Source organism: Dryas octopetala, chromosome 5 (genome assembly GCF_963921425.1).
Source record: "Dryas octopetala chromosome 5, drDryOcto1.1, whole genome shotgun sequence".
Classification (NCBI taxonomy): Eukaryota; Viridiplantae; Streptophyta; class Magnoliopsida; order Rosales; family Rosaceae; genus Dryas; species Dryas octopetala.
The window spans coordinates 13210634-13226339 of record NC_141370.1 but is presented as its reverse complement, the minus strand read 5'-3'; the positions used below and the strand labels follow the sequence as shown (position 1 = coordinate 13226339).

The 15706-nt window shown below is 36.0% G+C and overlaps 2 protein-coding genes across 2 annotated transcripts; one reads left to right on the top strand and one right to left on the bottom strand.

Moving 5' to 3' along the window:
• The first annotated feature begins 644 nt into the window (after positions 1-644).
• LOC147284485 (plasma membrane, autoregulation-binding site, misato segment II, myosin-like, tubulin/FtsZ protein) lies at positions 645-5169 on the top strand. The gene is made up of 10 exons (XM_086242901.1): positions 645-764; positions 861-962; positions 1069-1114; positions 1198-1270; positions 1418-1787; positions 2428-2677; positions 2966-3208; positions 3292-3411; positions 3909-4364; positions 4831-5169. Exons 1-9 carry the CDS (start codon positions 693-695, stop codon positions 4355-4357), a joined length of 1725 nt encoding a protein of 574 aa, XP_086099027.1. The 5' UTR covers positions 645-692; the 3' UTR covers positions 4358-4364; positions 4831-5169.
• A 5608-nt stretch (positions 5170-10777) lies between these two features.
• ASL1 (ASYMMETRIC LEAVES 2-like 1) lies at positions 10778-12755 on the bottom strand. The gene is made up of 2 exons (XM_086242904.1): positions 12704-12755; positions 10778-11790 (listed from the first exon to the last, which is right to left on the bottom strand). The coding sequence occupies exon 2, from the start codon at positions 11751-11753 to the stop codon at positions 10782-10784; it is 972 nt and encodes a 323-aa protein (XP_086099030.1). The 5' UTR covers positions 11754-11790; positions 12704-12755; the 3' UTR covers positions 10778-10781.
• Between the last annotated feature and the right edge of the window lie 2951 nt (positions 12756-15706).

The following is a 15706-nucleotide window of genomic DNA, read 5'->3' as shown; positions in this document are numbered from 1 at the left end:
CATATAATAGATGCACTAAGGTAGTTAAGTTGGGAACAACATTTGATGCAATGCAGAGCCCCAACATTAGTTTCACCAAAAAGCACTCGCAAGTGAGTATAACATAACTTAGGTTCTTGATCAATATTTTGTTTTAAAGATATACATTTAAAGTTGTGGGTAAAATATATACATCTGATTCATATAAGGAACTTAACATGATGGACGACTAAGAGACAATATATTTAAAGTTGGATTTACTTCAATAAATTTTTGAATTTCATAATTGTATAAAATCTAACCATTAAATATATTGTCATTCACTTATTCCTAATATTAAATCCCTTGTATGAGTCGGGCTGTTTAGTAGAACGGCTTCATACAAAAGTACCTCCAAATGGAAGACAAGTGTGAATTTTTGGTAAAAAAATAGACCCTAAGTTTGGATCTACATCTGCAAAGTAGAGCTGACTACAGGTCTGGAGATCACCCAGCCCAATTTGGCGTCTGTATTTGAGCAGGCTTGGACATGTTTTAGGCCCAACTAAAAATATGGGTGGGCTTAGTTTGAATACTAGGGCCAACCCGAACCCGACTAGCCTTCATATACATGGGACAACCAACTCACCGTTTTGCGCTGTCTCCCCAAGTCTCTCTCCCAACCCCTTTTGGCTCCAAACTCATTCCCTCGCTCCGACCCTTTCGCGAAAACCATGAGGGAAATCGTCACCATCCAAGTCGGAGGCTTCGCAAACTTTGTGGGCTCGCACTTCTGGAACTTCCAGGTACACACACAGCTTTACTCAACACACCCATAAACATAAACCCCGCCATTTTCATTCCTTCTACAACTTCCTCATCATATTCATACATGCTTGTAGGACGAGCTTCAAGGGTTGGCGGAGGACCCTCACGCCGACCCAATATTCAAGGACAAGCATTTGAACATGGACGTGCTCTACCGCTATGGTGAGACGCACCAGGTGTGCAAATTTTTAATTTCTTCTTTTTTTTTTTTTTTACTCAGTTCATGAAGTGTTTGCTTCATTTTCTTTTACTTAGCAACTTGTACGTTTATGTCATGAACAGGGTGCTCTGACTTACACTCCTCGCTTGCTCTCTGTGGACCTTCAAGGTACTTAAACTTGGATTGGGTTTGTGTATATAGTGGCTAGAAATGTATAGAAGTTGCAAATATTCAATTTTTGATTTTTGCAGGATCACTTGGGACTATGAGTTCACGTGGTACTTTGTATGATGAAAGTTCATCTGCATCAAATATTAGAACATGGTGAGACTTTTTTCTTTGGTGGGTTTTCAGTTATAAGGCTACGTGGGTGCTCATTTCTGCTTTTGTGGAGTTGTTTATAATACCATATCTGCTGCCTTTTTAGTTGTAGATAGATGAATTTAGTGTGGTCTGGTGACCAATGTGCAGGGATGGCAATGTTTCTACTCATGCCTCTGAACCACATAAGAAGAATTTGTTCTTGCAAAGTTTGTACGAGGAAGATCAGCAGAATTTTTTGACTCTTGACAATGGTGTGAGTGGTGGGCAGAATAAGTCTCGAAGAGAAATTCATGACAGGGACAAAGTGGAATGTTTGGAAAATGGTGTCCAATTCTGGACTGACTTTTCAAAAGTTCAGTATCATCCCCAGAGTTTATATGAATTAAGTGGATTGTGGATGGATCCTCAGAAATTTGACAATTATGGGATTGGAAGGAATTCCTTATCTGGGGGTACACATGGAGAAGAAATGAGTGAGAGGCTTCGCTTTTTTGTAGAAGAGTGTGACCATATTCAGGTATATTATATTACTACAACCTATTGACCTTTGCTTTGCTTTTTTTCCCTGGATTAGAAGAGGAAGAAGGGGGGGGGGGGGGGGGGGGGGGAGAGTGTTGGGTGGGAGGTTAGTATTGTCCTCAAGTACACATTCCTGTTCCTGGTGTTTCTAATATGCTTTGGGAGAGTGTGATAACCACCTGGGTACAATGGCTAATACCCCATTCCCTTTTTATATTATACATATGTGTATATACTTTTGTAGGAAGGGCAAGTGAATTGTAGTTTTAAAGTTTGCACCACTTGTGTCAGGGGCTTTAAAGTTATCACACGTTTCTGATTTTGAACTTTTTTTTTTGTTTGCATTCAAATATACTCTACAAATTCTGTATACTGATTTTTGATCGTGCACTTTATTTTAACATTGAGAAAGCCAGTGTGGTAGACAGTCCAAGTTGGTGAATTAACAGTGTCTTTGTAGTTTTAGACAATGATTAAGGTTATGCTAATATATCTTTCTTGGCTTTTGAACATCAAAGGTAGAAGTACTATCTAGTACTGTTGGTTTTAAATGAATTTTGCATTGTGCCTGCTTTGTTGGAATCTTCAATTTTGAATTTTGATTTAATTTATAGACGGAGTCTTTGGTATTTTGACAGGGGTTTCAGTTCATTGTTGATGACTCGGGAGGTTTCTCTGCTCTAGCCATGGATTTTCTTGAGAATATTGCAGATGAATACACAAATGCTCCTGTGTTGCTCTATTCTGTACGTGGTCCTGGTTCTCCCATGAATCCCACAAGCAAGAAGCAGACAGTGTCTCGGAAGCTTCACGATGCGGTTTCATTTTCAAGGCTATCATCCTTATGTAAACTGATTGTTCCAGTTGGGTTACCCTCATTGAGTACAAGTAAGAAATATTGCGTTTATTGAATGAATTATTTCAGATGATTCTCTAGCCTTTTCAGACTGTTTCATTTTACTTGTTGCTCTAGCATTATGATTCTGGAGCATTTTCAGAAATCTGGTTTTATCCTATTAATCAGCATAAATTAAGTATCAACTCATTGCTTAATATGGAGGCTTTAAACACTTGTTTTGCTATCCAATTTCTATGTACTATGTATCTCTTTGTTTCCCTGTTCTGAACAATTTACACTTTCTGGTGGGCTAATTTTCTGTCTACTTGATTTCAAAGGCAAAGCTTCAACATTCCTCCGCATCAAAGATGAAAACCCTTATCACTGCAGTGCAGCGTATGCTGCTACCCTACATTCTGTTAGTCTCCCTTTCCGAATGGAACCACTTGGACCCACTGTAGATTCATCTTATGCTTGTGGTGCTGTGACTGTTAATGAGGTTGTGCAAATGCTATCGGGGCAAGCTAGGCAGAATATGGTTGCTATTCTTGATGTTGCAATGCCAGCACCTTCTTTAACTGGTATTTATTTCTATCGATTTTCACATTAAGCTCTCAGTAATTAGCAATGAATTTAGTTAATAATTTGGCATTATAAAATCCAGGGAATCAGGTTGAGCAAACTTTGCTAGGGAATTTGCAGCCATTGACACCAGAGATAGCAGAGGCTGTTGAAGACTTGCAATCAGTAGAATCCATTACAGTCCATGGGGCCCTTGGATCAGGTACTGTTTTGGACCTCAATTCATCAGCTATTTTATTATTCTTTTATTTGTCTTATGGAGAATGTTAAACATGCTCATTCAGGATCGTTCATATTTTGTGCTTCTGGAACATTGTTAGTTGATCATATTATTTGCATATGCAATTTAGTTAATGCTCTCGACATCAAGGTGCCTTTAGTGGCTAGAGCAATGTAAATATCGGACTTTGTGATCATGACCATTATCATCTTGATTACATTATGAATGATGTCTGCATTTCATCGGTGTTAACTGTATATCTAAATGAAGCTATTATGTTAGAGGAAAGATGATTTTTAGATGCTTGTGGAAATGCAGAGCCATTCATTGGTGAAACTGAATGTTAAAGAAATTATTCAGGCTTGTGTCTTATTGCCACTCTCTTGACAATCTACCTTGAACAAAGTAGTCAGGGTCAGGGGCTGCTTGTTGAGGACTGGATGCTTGTTATATCATAACTGATTGTTTCTGTTCTACAGGAGTTAATCGGGCATCAATTTCTGAAGTGAAGAATATGGTTCATGCTGCTTATGAGCATGCAATAACAAGGCCAATGTTCTGCCATCTGTCAGTGGCTCAATGTCCTCTTCCAATACCTTTGCCTTTTCCTTCAATATTCAGGAACCTTGTTGGCCAACACGGTGAGCTTTTGGGCACCCCAATTATTGGTTCGCCATCCCGGGGATCGCTTGATGTCCATTCAATCCCTATGGCAGCTAGACTACGTTCTAGCAGTGCCATCTTACCATTTTTGGAGAATAGATTGGAAAGTCTTCGTAGGTTTGGGATTGCCAGAGGAGCACCTGGGGCTGAGTTACTTAGTAGTTGGGGCTTTGCAAAAGAAGAATTAGAAGACATGGGCGAGATGCTGTCTAAAATGATCATGACATTGGATCCTCATTCTCAAATGTCCTCTGATTCAGATTAACTTTCTGGTTAGTGTAAATTTACCTTTTGCTGTTTCATTTATTCTATCTTTATTACATAAATGACAGTAGTTGGTCAATCATAGCCTTACCTCACCTCTTGACCTTTTTCTTCGGTGGATTTCCCCGACAGTTCAACACAAGTAGTAATCATTGTACTAAATCATGGAATGCGATAAATAGTTTCTTATAGTATTGCTGATGCAAATATCTATTAACAAGAAATCTGTAAGACTGTAAGGAAACAAATGGCTTTGGCCCACCTAAGTCCTGCCTGATGTGAGGTCTAATCTTGTTTTGCTAATATTTGTTTAGTTTCTATCACCTAAAAAAAACATTATCTATATGAATTTTGGACTGATTGCTGAGTTTTATTATTTTTTTTTTTTTGGCCAAGAGATTGCTGAGTTTTATTTTGATGCACTGAAAAACGAGCTTTCTTTTGTATGGGAAACTAACACCCGGTTTTGAACAGGTGCAGATACATGGAAGTGGGGGAAGAATTTAACATGGCTGGAACTGGAAGGAGAGTATAAAAGCTGTACAAGCTGTAAATTGGTACTGAAAGTCAAAGATATTTGAAAGTCAGAAAACAAGGCAAAGGATGAGTGACAAAAATATATGAATTTCTATGGTGCTGGGTTTTCGAAGCTAAAGCTTAAAATTTTTGTTTTCTGAATTAACATATATTTAGGAAGTTTTTGGGGACCATGTAAAAGTATGCTGTAGTTTTCTACTTTTCTTTCATTTTTCGGTGTTATAAAGGATCTGGGTATCAAATTATCAATGGAAACTGGCTAACAGTCTTGGGCCACTATCTTTGGTTGAGGGAACACTTTCCCACCTTGGCCGCGAGACTGACTTATTCTTTTGCAGCTTGTCGCAATATCTCAAAATCTGGACCTGATAGTTACATGAATTGAAAAGTCAAAACACCTTGAATTTGTTGTACATTTTTTTTTTCTTATTTATCAAAAAATGAAAGCCAGCTTCATTTCAAAGTTCACATTGACATACATGGTTTATGCATATCATTTTTTAGGAAATAGTTGTTTTATTAGACAATTTAACATGTTATGTTATGTTATGAGGTTATCAATCTAAAGATTCTAAACTATTTCTCAAGTAAATTTTTGTTTGAATAAAATGGTTAGAATTTACAGTTTAACCATATAACATATTAAATTTCTAATGAGAGAAAAAAACTCTACATAATTATAAGTTTATAACCTTATTAAAAGCAAGCTTGAAAGTGGTCTTAATAATTTTTTTTTAATAATAATAATATTATTATAGAGTATTATTATTCTCACCCCTCATCTCTATTTTTCCACACACTTAATTTTTTCACCCCCAGAAATATTACTTCTACTCTTCCCACCCATCTCATAAACTCAATACACCTAAAATATCCTCAATCCCTAAAGTCCATGATATTTTTGTTTGAACTACAATCACCATTTTGGTAGTTGCATATCTCTACAACCCCTAGTATTTATCATCCTAAACATATATTCAATGAACCATCACCATCTTCATATCTCTTCAACAACAAAACATTGCGTACGACCAAAGAATATCACAATCCACAACCTTCACTCACACATTAATTATACCATTAAGTGATGTTGATTACAAGTGGGTATTGTGTCTTTCTTTCTTTTCATTTTTTAATTTTTTTTATCAAAGGAAAATATCATGGCAGTTGCCATGGAAAATAATAATCACCATGCTTGAAGATTGTCATGGCAGCCACCATGGCTGGAACCACATCAAGGCAATTTTTTTTTACTTCAAATCATTGTCCTTTTAAGTAATTTTACAAAGAATAAATTTATTATTTAATATTTTATTAATTATTTTAAAGGGAGGTGGGAATAACACTACTCATTATTATATTATTATGTATTTAGGGTTAATGCATAGGAAGCAATAAAAGTTGTTAATTAACCAAAAGAGAAAAAAACCCTAACCGCTAAAGAGAAAAACAACCTCCAAAATTTTGTCTGCTAATGCCTAGATCTTCAAGTCCTAGGCCTCTGCGGGCTAATGCTTTAGTTTTCTTATGTTTTGAGTCCCTTTCTTGATCGAGGATTAGTTTTTGTTTTGTTTTGTCAAGTCCACTTTTTTATTATTCGAGAAGGTTTGTCTAGAATTTTCCTCTGACTTTTTGTCAATAGAGATGAACTCTAGCCAGTTTCTTGTTCGTGTATTTTTCAAGTTTGATGGTACTTTAGTTCCCGTTTTGGGGGTGGGTAATGCGTGTACGATTGTTCATGATCACACAAAGAGGTTGTAGTGGTTATGGCCCTCCCTCTTGGTCATATTGCTTCCTCCCAATAAGTAGAGATTGACGTTTTTGCACGAAATCCAATTTGCATGTCTTGGGTGATGGGTTTTCTTATATTCTCTTGCAGATCTTTCAATTTTAGAAGATAGATAAGGATTTAGTTTTTGACGGGCACTTTTTGAAAGAAGTTAAGAGAGTTTTGGATTCTATTTAAGGTTTACTCTAGTTATGTGTCTAGAATTATAATGGGATGACACATATTATTGCCTACTTTGTTTTACATTGTGTAAATCATATTAGTTGGGTGTGAGAAGCTCTTGTGTGGCTTCAAGAGTAGCTTTAATTGTATTGTAACTCTTGTTTAGTTTTATTCAATAAAATATCTTTCAATAAAAAAGAAAAAAAAAAGGTTAATGCACAGGTTAGTTTTGTTCATAAATCACTGGAATCGATGATTCTATGAGGGAAAGCACGTGTACTCAAAGGCATTCCACATTTCCATGCAATCTATGAATTGGACCATGATCAGATGTAATGTAACTAGCTACTTCATAATATATATATGGATTCGTGTAAAGGTACATCGCATCATGCCAATTAGCGACAGCTCAATCAGTCAACATCATGCCAATTAGCGACAGCTCAATCAGTCAACATGATTTATAATATATTCCTTGTGATAATCCTTGTGTAACAAAAACCCAAAGGGACGGAATAAACTCCACTCCTACCATTCTTGTTTTTCCTAATTGAATCATTCTTTACATTAAATCGGTTAGGATGTGCACAATAAGAACACTCAACGAATTATTTTTAAATCAGGGTAGCCGACTAAATAGAATGAAAGGAATTAAACTAAATAATATTGCGAATCTAGTACATTTGGTTCATGCATCTAGTGGGTACGTCATTATTAATTTGCAACAATTGGTGTTGTATCATTAATTGTCCTTTTATAGGAAGACAAATTGGTTTCTCAATGATTCATATACAATCTGGGTAAGCTAGATAAACAAAAAACACATTGCGTGAGATGAGTTGAAATTCTAATATATCTGCCTTAAATATTAACTAATGAAAGTGATCGAATTTTCAGATGAATATTGGGACTACATATTTATATGAACGAATTATTTTTTTTAATAGAAGTGAAATTCATTTGCATAATAAATTATATATTTATGTGGGAGAGAGAATATACGAAATGGTCAATTGATAACAATAATCTTATTACTTGTAAGAAAATTGATCTCTATCTATGAAAGATAAGATAACAACTGAGATTATCCAATATCCACGTGTATGAGAGCGAATTTTTAAGGCCATAAAGATAACATGTTTATCAACTAATTAAACTTGTGTCATTAATTGGCACATGTGAAGTTTAATTTGTTTGTGGAAAACGATCTGAGCTTTATGGCTAGCTGCCTGTCATGTCCAAAATGCGGCATGGACTCTCATGCAGCAAATTAATTATTTAAGGTCAAGGTCTTCGTCTCATTAAAAGACAGATCCATACACTGTTTGAATAATAAATAACAAGTCAATATGATTCAGGGTGAAAGTGGACCACCACAGACCCTAATATTTACAAAAATAAAATAAAATATAAACACTGTACGTACTGTCGTATTATTAAAAACAAATTGTTATGGACGTCCTTAATTCTTATAAAGCTAACACTAATCCCAATATGATAGATCTCTTTGGTTGACCCAAACTTTTCCTTCCTAGAGAGACAAACCATATGGCTGTATTGCTAATTTGCTACAATATAATGACTAGAAGGAAAATCAAGTCATTAAATATTATCATTTAAGTTACGTTAGATAGTGAATTCAAAATGAGGGATTTGTATTTGAATTTTGTTATGAATTGCTTATGAGATTTTTAGTAATATCAAATTTATGTTAATTAACAAAATTAATATATCAGCATTCAAATTTGACTGTTTTAAGATATGAAGAAATTCAAAGACTTAAAAAATATGTTATTTCAAGTTCATTTTTCAAATCACTTAAGTATTTTCTTTTTAATTCAATAATAAATTAACAATGTCAATAAAAAGCATTTACATATGTATATATTCTTTCTCTTGTTCTTTATTTTTTCATATGGAGTAAACTAAAGAAATTATATTCAAATCTCTTATTTTAAATGCACATGTCCACATGGAACCTTATATTATATAACACCAATGTATAATGAATGGTCATGCTATAGTTTTCACCACTATCAACAAAGTACATATATATATATATATAGGTTTATCGAGTGAAACAAAATGTGAAGTAATTATCACAAAGAAAAATACATTATTGTGTATTGGGTAGTACTACTGTACGTACTAGTGTAACTATGCACTACTGTCAACATAATTTATCTCTTTTATATGTTTTGTTATTACAACAACAATATAAATAACGATAACTTTATAACAGTAATAATAATAGTAGTAGACTAGTAGGTAGTTGTACTTATATATAATAAGTAGCCCCTTGGCAACTAGAAACAATAATATTAACATATAATAATCATAATAATAAGTAATATAACTAGAGATGGAAACATGCATTAGATACTTCCAGACGTTCAGATTTACATCTTTGCAAAAAAGAAGGATGAATTATAAGTTACCACTAGTACTAATCCAGAAGATAAAGACAAGACTGTACTCGAAGATCAATGCAGTTCCTACACTTCGAATTGTCTCTCCAATGAAAGCTCTCTCTTTAAATTCAAAAATGATGCAGATTTCGGACCTCAGATAATTACTTGAACCTCAGATAATTAATAGAACCTCTCTAAATCTCATTTGTAAATCTCTCTCTCTAGCTCTCTCTCTCTCTCTCTCTCTAGATCTCTCCAGTTGTATGCATAAGATATGAACTGCAGGGAAAAAGAATAAAAGGATAACCCGTATTAGGAGATGTCTGATGTATATCTACATGCTATCAAACAATATTAATAAAAGTTCAAAGATAAAAAAGTAATCAAGATTTAGGAAGCAATAAACTAAATAAAAACCATATAGTAATGCCCTATTCACATAATCTTGAGAACAGCACCATATATCACTTAAAACCAAATTAAAAACAAAAAAAATCAAGAATCCTACTAATTAATATTCATCTACATGGTACTTCAATATATATGTATATTGGCGAAAAGTGCCATACGTTGTACTGTTCTACATGACATGTCAAAAAAGATCTCTAGTCTATTTCTCTACACTGTGTAGTTGAGAAATACATATAGCAAAATCACAGTCTACAGAGAACACAAATGAAGTTTCAGTCTTAATGAGATAGAGAATTTGGAATAAGACTTGACTTTTGCATTATCATGTCCCACAGATGCCAAAACTGAGACTTGTTATTAGGTAGGTAGGAGATCGAGAAGGGTAGTATTGTCCTTACACAATGCGAAGAACAATTTAAGGGCTAAAAGTGGAGATCATAAATTTTGTTTGTCAACCCAATTGCCTTAAAAACCTTTCTAGCTACCCCCATTTTGTCCAATTGTTAAGTCGAGTCAAACATAGAAGGTATGGCATGTTTTTCCTTTTCCACAATTTGGACCCATATATCAAACATGCAATCAATGTGTCCAATTAGCTCAAGCAGAGCATCACATCACACTATCACAGCTACGCGGATATATTTATATCTCTGACAAAAACCATCATGGCAAGGAAAAAAATGGTTCATCAGGAGAGAAAGGGATATTACGAAGTGCATGAGCAAGTGTCAAGTGAAGACCTAAGGCTGCTATTCTCCTCAGATGTTATTGATGAAGGTGCGTTGGGGAACATCCCTGGCTGTGAAAAGACAATAATTCTCTTAACCAACCACAGCTACTCTATGCAATAAAGAGTAATTTTGGCTTTCCACGATATCACCCATTTGTTCCCTTTCATGAAAAAGCAAAACCCAATTTGCACATAAAACCATCACAACATTCATAAATGCAAAAGCACATCTACCCAGCTAACATTGACAAAAATAAATAAATAAATAAAAGACATGCATGAATTGCAAAATGGGAAGCAGAAAAATTAGAGAGAGCATACCTAGAATGAAAATTTGATTCAATGAAAAAGCGGGAAGGCACAAATTAAAGAGCTGCAGAAGACATCAACATGACGGCCCAACACTCCTACTACCTTCCTCGCCGCCTTCGGGCTTTAGCTGCAGATGGGGTTGCTGTGATTGCTGACCCTGGTGTGGCTGATGGGATTGGAGCAACAGTTGAGCCTCAAGCTGAAGCTGATGGTGGTGAGGATGGTGATGAGGATGGTGGTGATGGTGAGGAGGTTCCGTTTGCTGAATCTGGTGGTAAGCATTATCAAAGCCCAGAGCCAAAGAAGGTGAAACACCGCTGGGCGATGCTCCTGCGGGCAACTGAGTGAACCCGCTGACAGTAACCGAGCCAGCGGACGAGTCGAACCCACTGTTAAACCTCACATGATCTTGATGATGATGTTGAGTCTGCTGAGTGTGCATTGGCTGTTTATTCTGCTGCTGCTGATGATCGTAAGTTCTAAACAGCTCCTGCTGCTCTCTCGCCGCCGCCAATTGCTGAGCCTCAAACATCTGCTGTTGCTGGTTTGGCTGAGGCTCTCGAATCATCAACTGGACGCCGGAAGGCCCAGTCGGAACTCCCATCATCGGCGAAATGTTGTACGGCGGGAGCGCAGAAGAAGAGGCGTTTCCTTGAAGCTGTTGCGGCATATAAGCTGGGGGTTGGAGAATGGAGAGCATGGCCTGTGGGCCCATGTAAGTGGCGAGCTCTTTCCTCGCCTGGAAGAGGTCGGCCTGAACCGCCTTCAGCCTTTGCTGGAGGATCGAGATCAGGCCGACGCAGCCGTAGACCGGGTCTCGGAGCCGAGCCTCGGCTTCGTAGGCCAGCGAGTTCACGGCGTCCTCCCGCTGCGTGGCGCTGAGCTCGTTGAGGATCTTGGCCACATTGCTGGCCCCGAAAACCTTGTGAACGTTCGCGAACTTCTGCGGCTGATCCGGCGGGAAATAGGGTGCGAACACGCACTCTTGTGTGCACTTCCGCCTGAGAAACTTGCAGGCTGCGCACGGAGAGTTTGACGACGACATCGTTTAATCGATTTTATTTTTCTTTTTTGTTAATCAACTGCAAACACCCGAGCAAAAAACAATAAATAAAAATGAATCCAAGTCAATACTGGTAATTTGATGCAATACAAGAAAGACAAATGGACCTTTCAACAAGGACAAAACCTAAGGAGAGAGAGAGAGAGAGAGTTTTTTTTCTTTTTTGTTTAATAAATTCATTGAAATGTGGGAAAAATCAGAGAGGCAAATGCATAGGGGATTCAGGGAAGCTTCATTGATTTATCGATTTTAGAAAAAATGGATGGGTCGCCATTAAAACCGTCTCATAATCTGTTGGTAATTAAAAGAAAACCGACATGATACCTATAATCAAACAGTGACTTCTAACCAAAGCAAACAGATAATAATAAGAAAATCAAAACAATTAAAGCCGTTTGTGAATTTGTGAGATTCAGAAGCAGAAAAATTAAGAAAAAAATAAAGAGAGAAGGATGAAGCGAATCGTTTAGAATCTGTTCGACGAAAAGATTGTTTCAGATACTGTCAAACCTACAACAATGGCTTCCTTCACACTACGCCTTGGAAGAGAGAGAGAGAGAGAGAGAGAGAGAGAGAGAGCGACAGTGCAACAGAAAACAATGAAAGAAGAACTAATTGCTGTCAATTACCGGAAATGTAAACCGAAATATCAACGGCGTGAAGGAGAAGCTCTCAGAAACACTGTGTTTGTGTGTGTGTTAACTTCGAGCTCAAGAAAATGCAACAAAATCTCGGCCAACGGATCTTTCTAGATCCGAGTAAACGAAAACGATCAATATTCGAAACCGGAATCAGAAAAATCCACAGCAGTTCTTCGCAATCGCGGCGTGAAAAACCGCAACATCTTTTTTTCCTCTCAGATTTCGAGAAATCGAAACCGCGAAACACTAGAAAAAAAAAAAAACAAAAACTCGAGAAGAGGATGATTTTACCTTCAAAATTTTACTCACAACTTGCTCGGATCACAGTCGACGACTCTTCCGCTCCACCCTCTCTCTCTCTCTCTCTCTTTCTAGCTCTCGCTCTCTCCGTGCCTTCAAAGTCCATGTAACACCTGCGAGAGAGGAAACAAAACCAACTGTAATCCAATGGAGCGAAACGAAACGCCGGCGTTTCGGTTAGAGCAAAGAAATGGTGGAGAGATTGAAATAGACCTCCGAGTCCGAGATAGAGCTCGGTGGTTTCGGGTACGAGTGCGAGAGAGCTCTCGATCCGATCTTCGAGTTCCAGGATCCCAACAGAAGCAAAATGGATGAAAAAATTTATTATTCCGAAGAAAAAAATTATAAAATGAAAAACCAGATAGAGAGGAGAAAAGGGGTGAGAGAGGGTGTCCTGTTACCATGGCGTCGACGTCAAATTTTTATATGACTTAGTGTTGGTTACCGTTGAGATTTGGTTTGAGCTGTGATGACCGTTCGATTGAGCTGTGGGGTTTTGTTTTTAAGCATAGAGTAATATTTATGCGGTATACCATTACTGACCCTTTACAAGGACATCTTATTCTGAGCAACCATTAATTGCATTCTGAGTTTCCTCTTTGTCCCTGTACTGTCCGCGTTTAATGTCGATACTGCCCTTGTTTGGACGCTTTGATCGCCTTGGTTGTCAATGCATTGCATGGCACTCAATGACCAAAATGCCCTCTCTTTTATTTTGTCATTTTCATTGTGCTTCTTCTGTACATATCCATTTGTTGAAATTATTATTATTTTTTTGATACGGGAAACTGAGAAAGGAAGATTTAAATTTGGGATTTTTTTTGAAAGGAAAAAGAGAAACATTACTAAATTAATAGTTAGTTAATTTATACGTAATTCTTGTATCAAATTTATGAGTGAGTTTTAGGTGTTTAACTCGATATAAGTTACACTCAAGGCGTCTTATCAAATGTGTTAGTCAGTTGGTTATTTGGTTGAATACCTCCATTAAGAAAATGTAAAAGAAACGAGTGACAAAATCTTGTTATGTGCTCATTAGAGAAAACAAATAGTGATATAAAAGCATTTTAATTTTAATTTTGTTCACATAAGAATGGAGGCTGAAGATGAAGTAATTATAAGAGTCAAAGGTGGATTGTTTTTATTTTGATAGTCTATAAAAGAGGCATGAACGTTAATGCAAAATATGAGCGAATCTTAATTAATGAATGAATAATGCTTTATTTAGATCATGAATCCTAAATAAACTTTTTGTTTGGTTAAAAATCTTAGATACTGAGGGAAATTTCATTAATTATAATTATAATGGCCATTAATGCCAAATATTGATTGCTGTAATCACTTCGTTGTAAAAATCTTTCTTCTGATTGAATAATTAGTATGTTCTCTATAATCCAATACGAAAAATGCAAAATGGAGAAAGGTTTTGATAAAGCTGATTCTATGATCTTGATTCTTGACTAAATTCAAAATTAAGTTGAGCTGTATGTAGTTTTACTTGGTCAATACGTACAATCTAAATTTAAAGGCCAAGTGAGATTGTGTCAAATTCAATCGTTAAATACATAGTTCTTATTTATCTTGGAATTAGTCCTCCAAGACTATGTATGAATCTGAAAGGCTTTGAATTTCTGTTAATTTTCATTAATTGTTATGTTCTAATATGAACTTCATCTACAAGATAAGATAACATGAACTCAAAATCTAAGATTTATTTATAAGGATCATGAGGTGTTGTTGAGATTATTAGTTTATAATTCCTCAACAAACTTGGTAGTCAAGAATAGATTCATATTTGAAATGTTGATCGATCAATCGAGAAATTATTGTGTATAACCGTAACACCACGTAGTATAATGATGTGGTGTTACCAATCCACTTAAATTATAACGTACATATGGATAATAATTAATTTTTAAAATCTTAAACTCTAAAAAATACTCTTAAAAGTGTATACGTATAAAGATATTATTATTGGACGGTATATTTATATTAGTATGATACAATATTAATAACATTCATCCATATTATAACACATTAAATTAATTACATCATTTGGTAGTGTATCGATTACACGAAATAATTGTTCACATTTTTTAGAAGAGAATCGAAATCAACAAATGATAAGATAACAACTCCATTCTATAGAAGTTATCTTAAATTTAAGAAATTACAATATTGGTTTTAAGAAGAGTCTAATAAAGCAACCCCTCGAGTCTCCAAATTTAAGCTTATAATTAAGTTATTTATTGCCTATTAATAGGAACATGCAATAAATAATTAAGGCCTTAAAACTTAGTTTGAAGTACTCGATCGGTTCATATAATATATGTAACATTGTGTTATAATTCAATTGATTGACACGAACATGACTTGCTAGAGTGAATTAATTGTGATGAACATGACTCGTTTGTAATGAATTTTCATCAACAGATGAGTGGCAGTACTTTTTGTTGGTTTTATGAAGCATCCTATCAGATGATAGCACAGAAGATCGATGTGATCAAGTGGTAGTAGCGAGTCAACGTTTTTCAACTATTGAATTAACAGATGGAACATCCCCAGGTGAAACTGGCTCCACCACAATTGTATGGCCCACAATGACCGACTGGGTATTTTCTAGGTGGGGCCATGCAGGGAGGGGGACAAAAGGGTGGGAAGAGAGAGAGGTGGTGATGACCGATGACTGATGGGTGCGAGTGTGCCACCACTGAGGGACTGACTGCGCCCAGAGCAAGAAAGAGTGGGCGTGGCTTGTTCAGCAATTGCGTGCACACCCTTCCATTTCATTTATTCTATGCCCGGACTACCCCTGCCTCTCTCTGTCTTCGGATTTTTCCTTATTTTCTCTTTACTTTTTTGCTTTCTTTATTCTAAAAAACAAAACAAACAAACCAACCAAATTATTTTATTTTTAATTTGTATTGTGAAGTACGTTTTAGTCTTTTGACCAGTTGCTATCAAATCCATTCCATATATAAAAAAAATATTTAC

Bases quoted from the DNA above. Each gene is read 5' to 3' on its own strand.
- LOC147284485 (XM_086242901.1), top strand. From the start codon at position 693: ATGAGGGAAATCGTCACCATCCAAGTCGGAGGCTTCGCAAACTTTGTG. The intron at 1,115-1,197 runs GTACTTAAACTT...TGATTTTTGCAG, and splicing joins GCTCTCTGTGGACCTTCAAG to GATCACTTGGGACTATGAGT. The intron at 3,209-3,291 runs GTATTTATTTCT...TATAAAATCCAG, and splicing joins GCCAGCACCTTCTTTAACTG to GGAATCAGGTTGAGCAAACT.
- ASL1 (XM_086242904.1), bottom strand. From the start codon at position 11,753: ATGTCGTCGTCAAACTCTCCGTGCGCAGCCTGCAAGTTTCTCAGGCGG.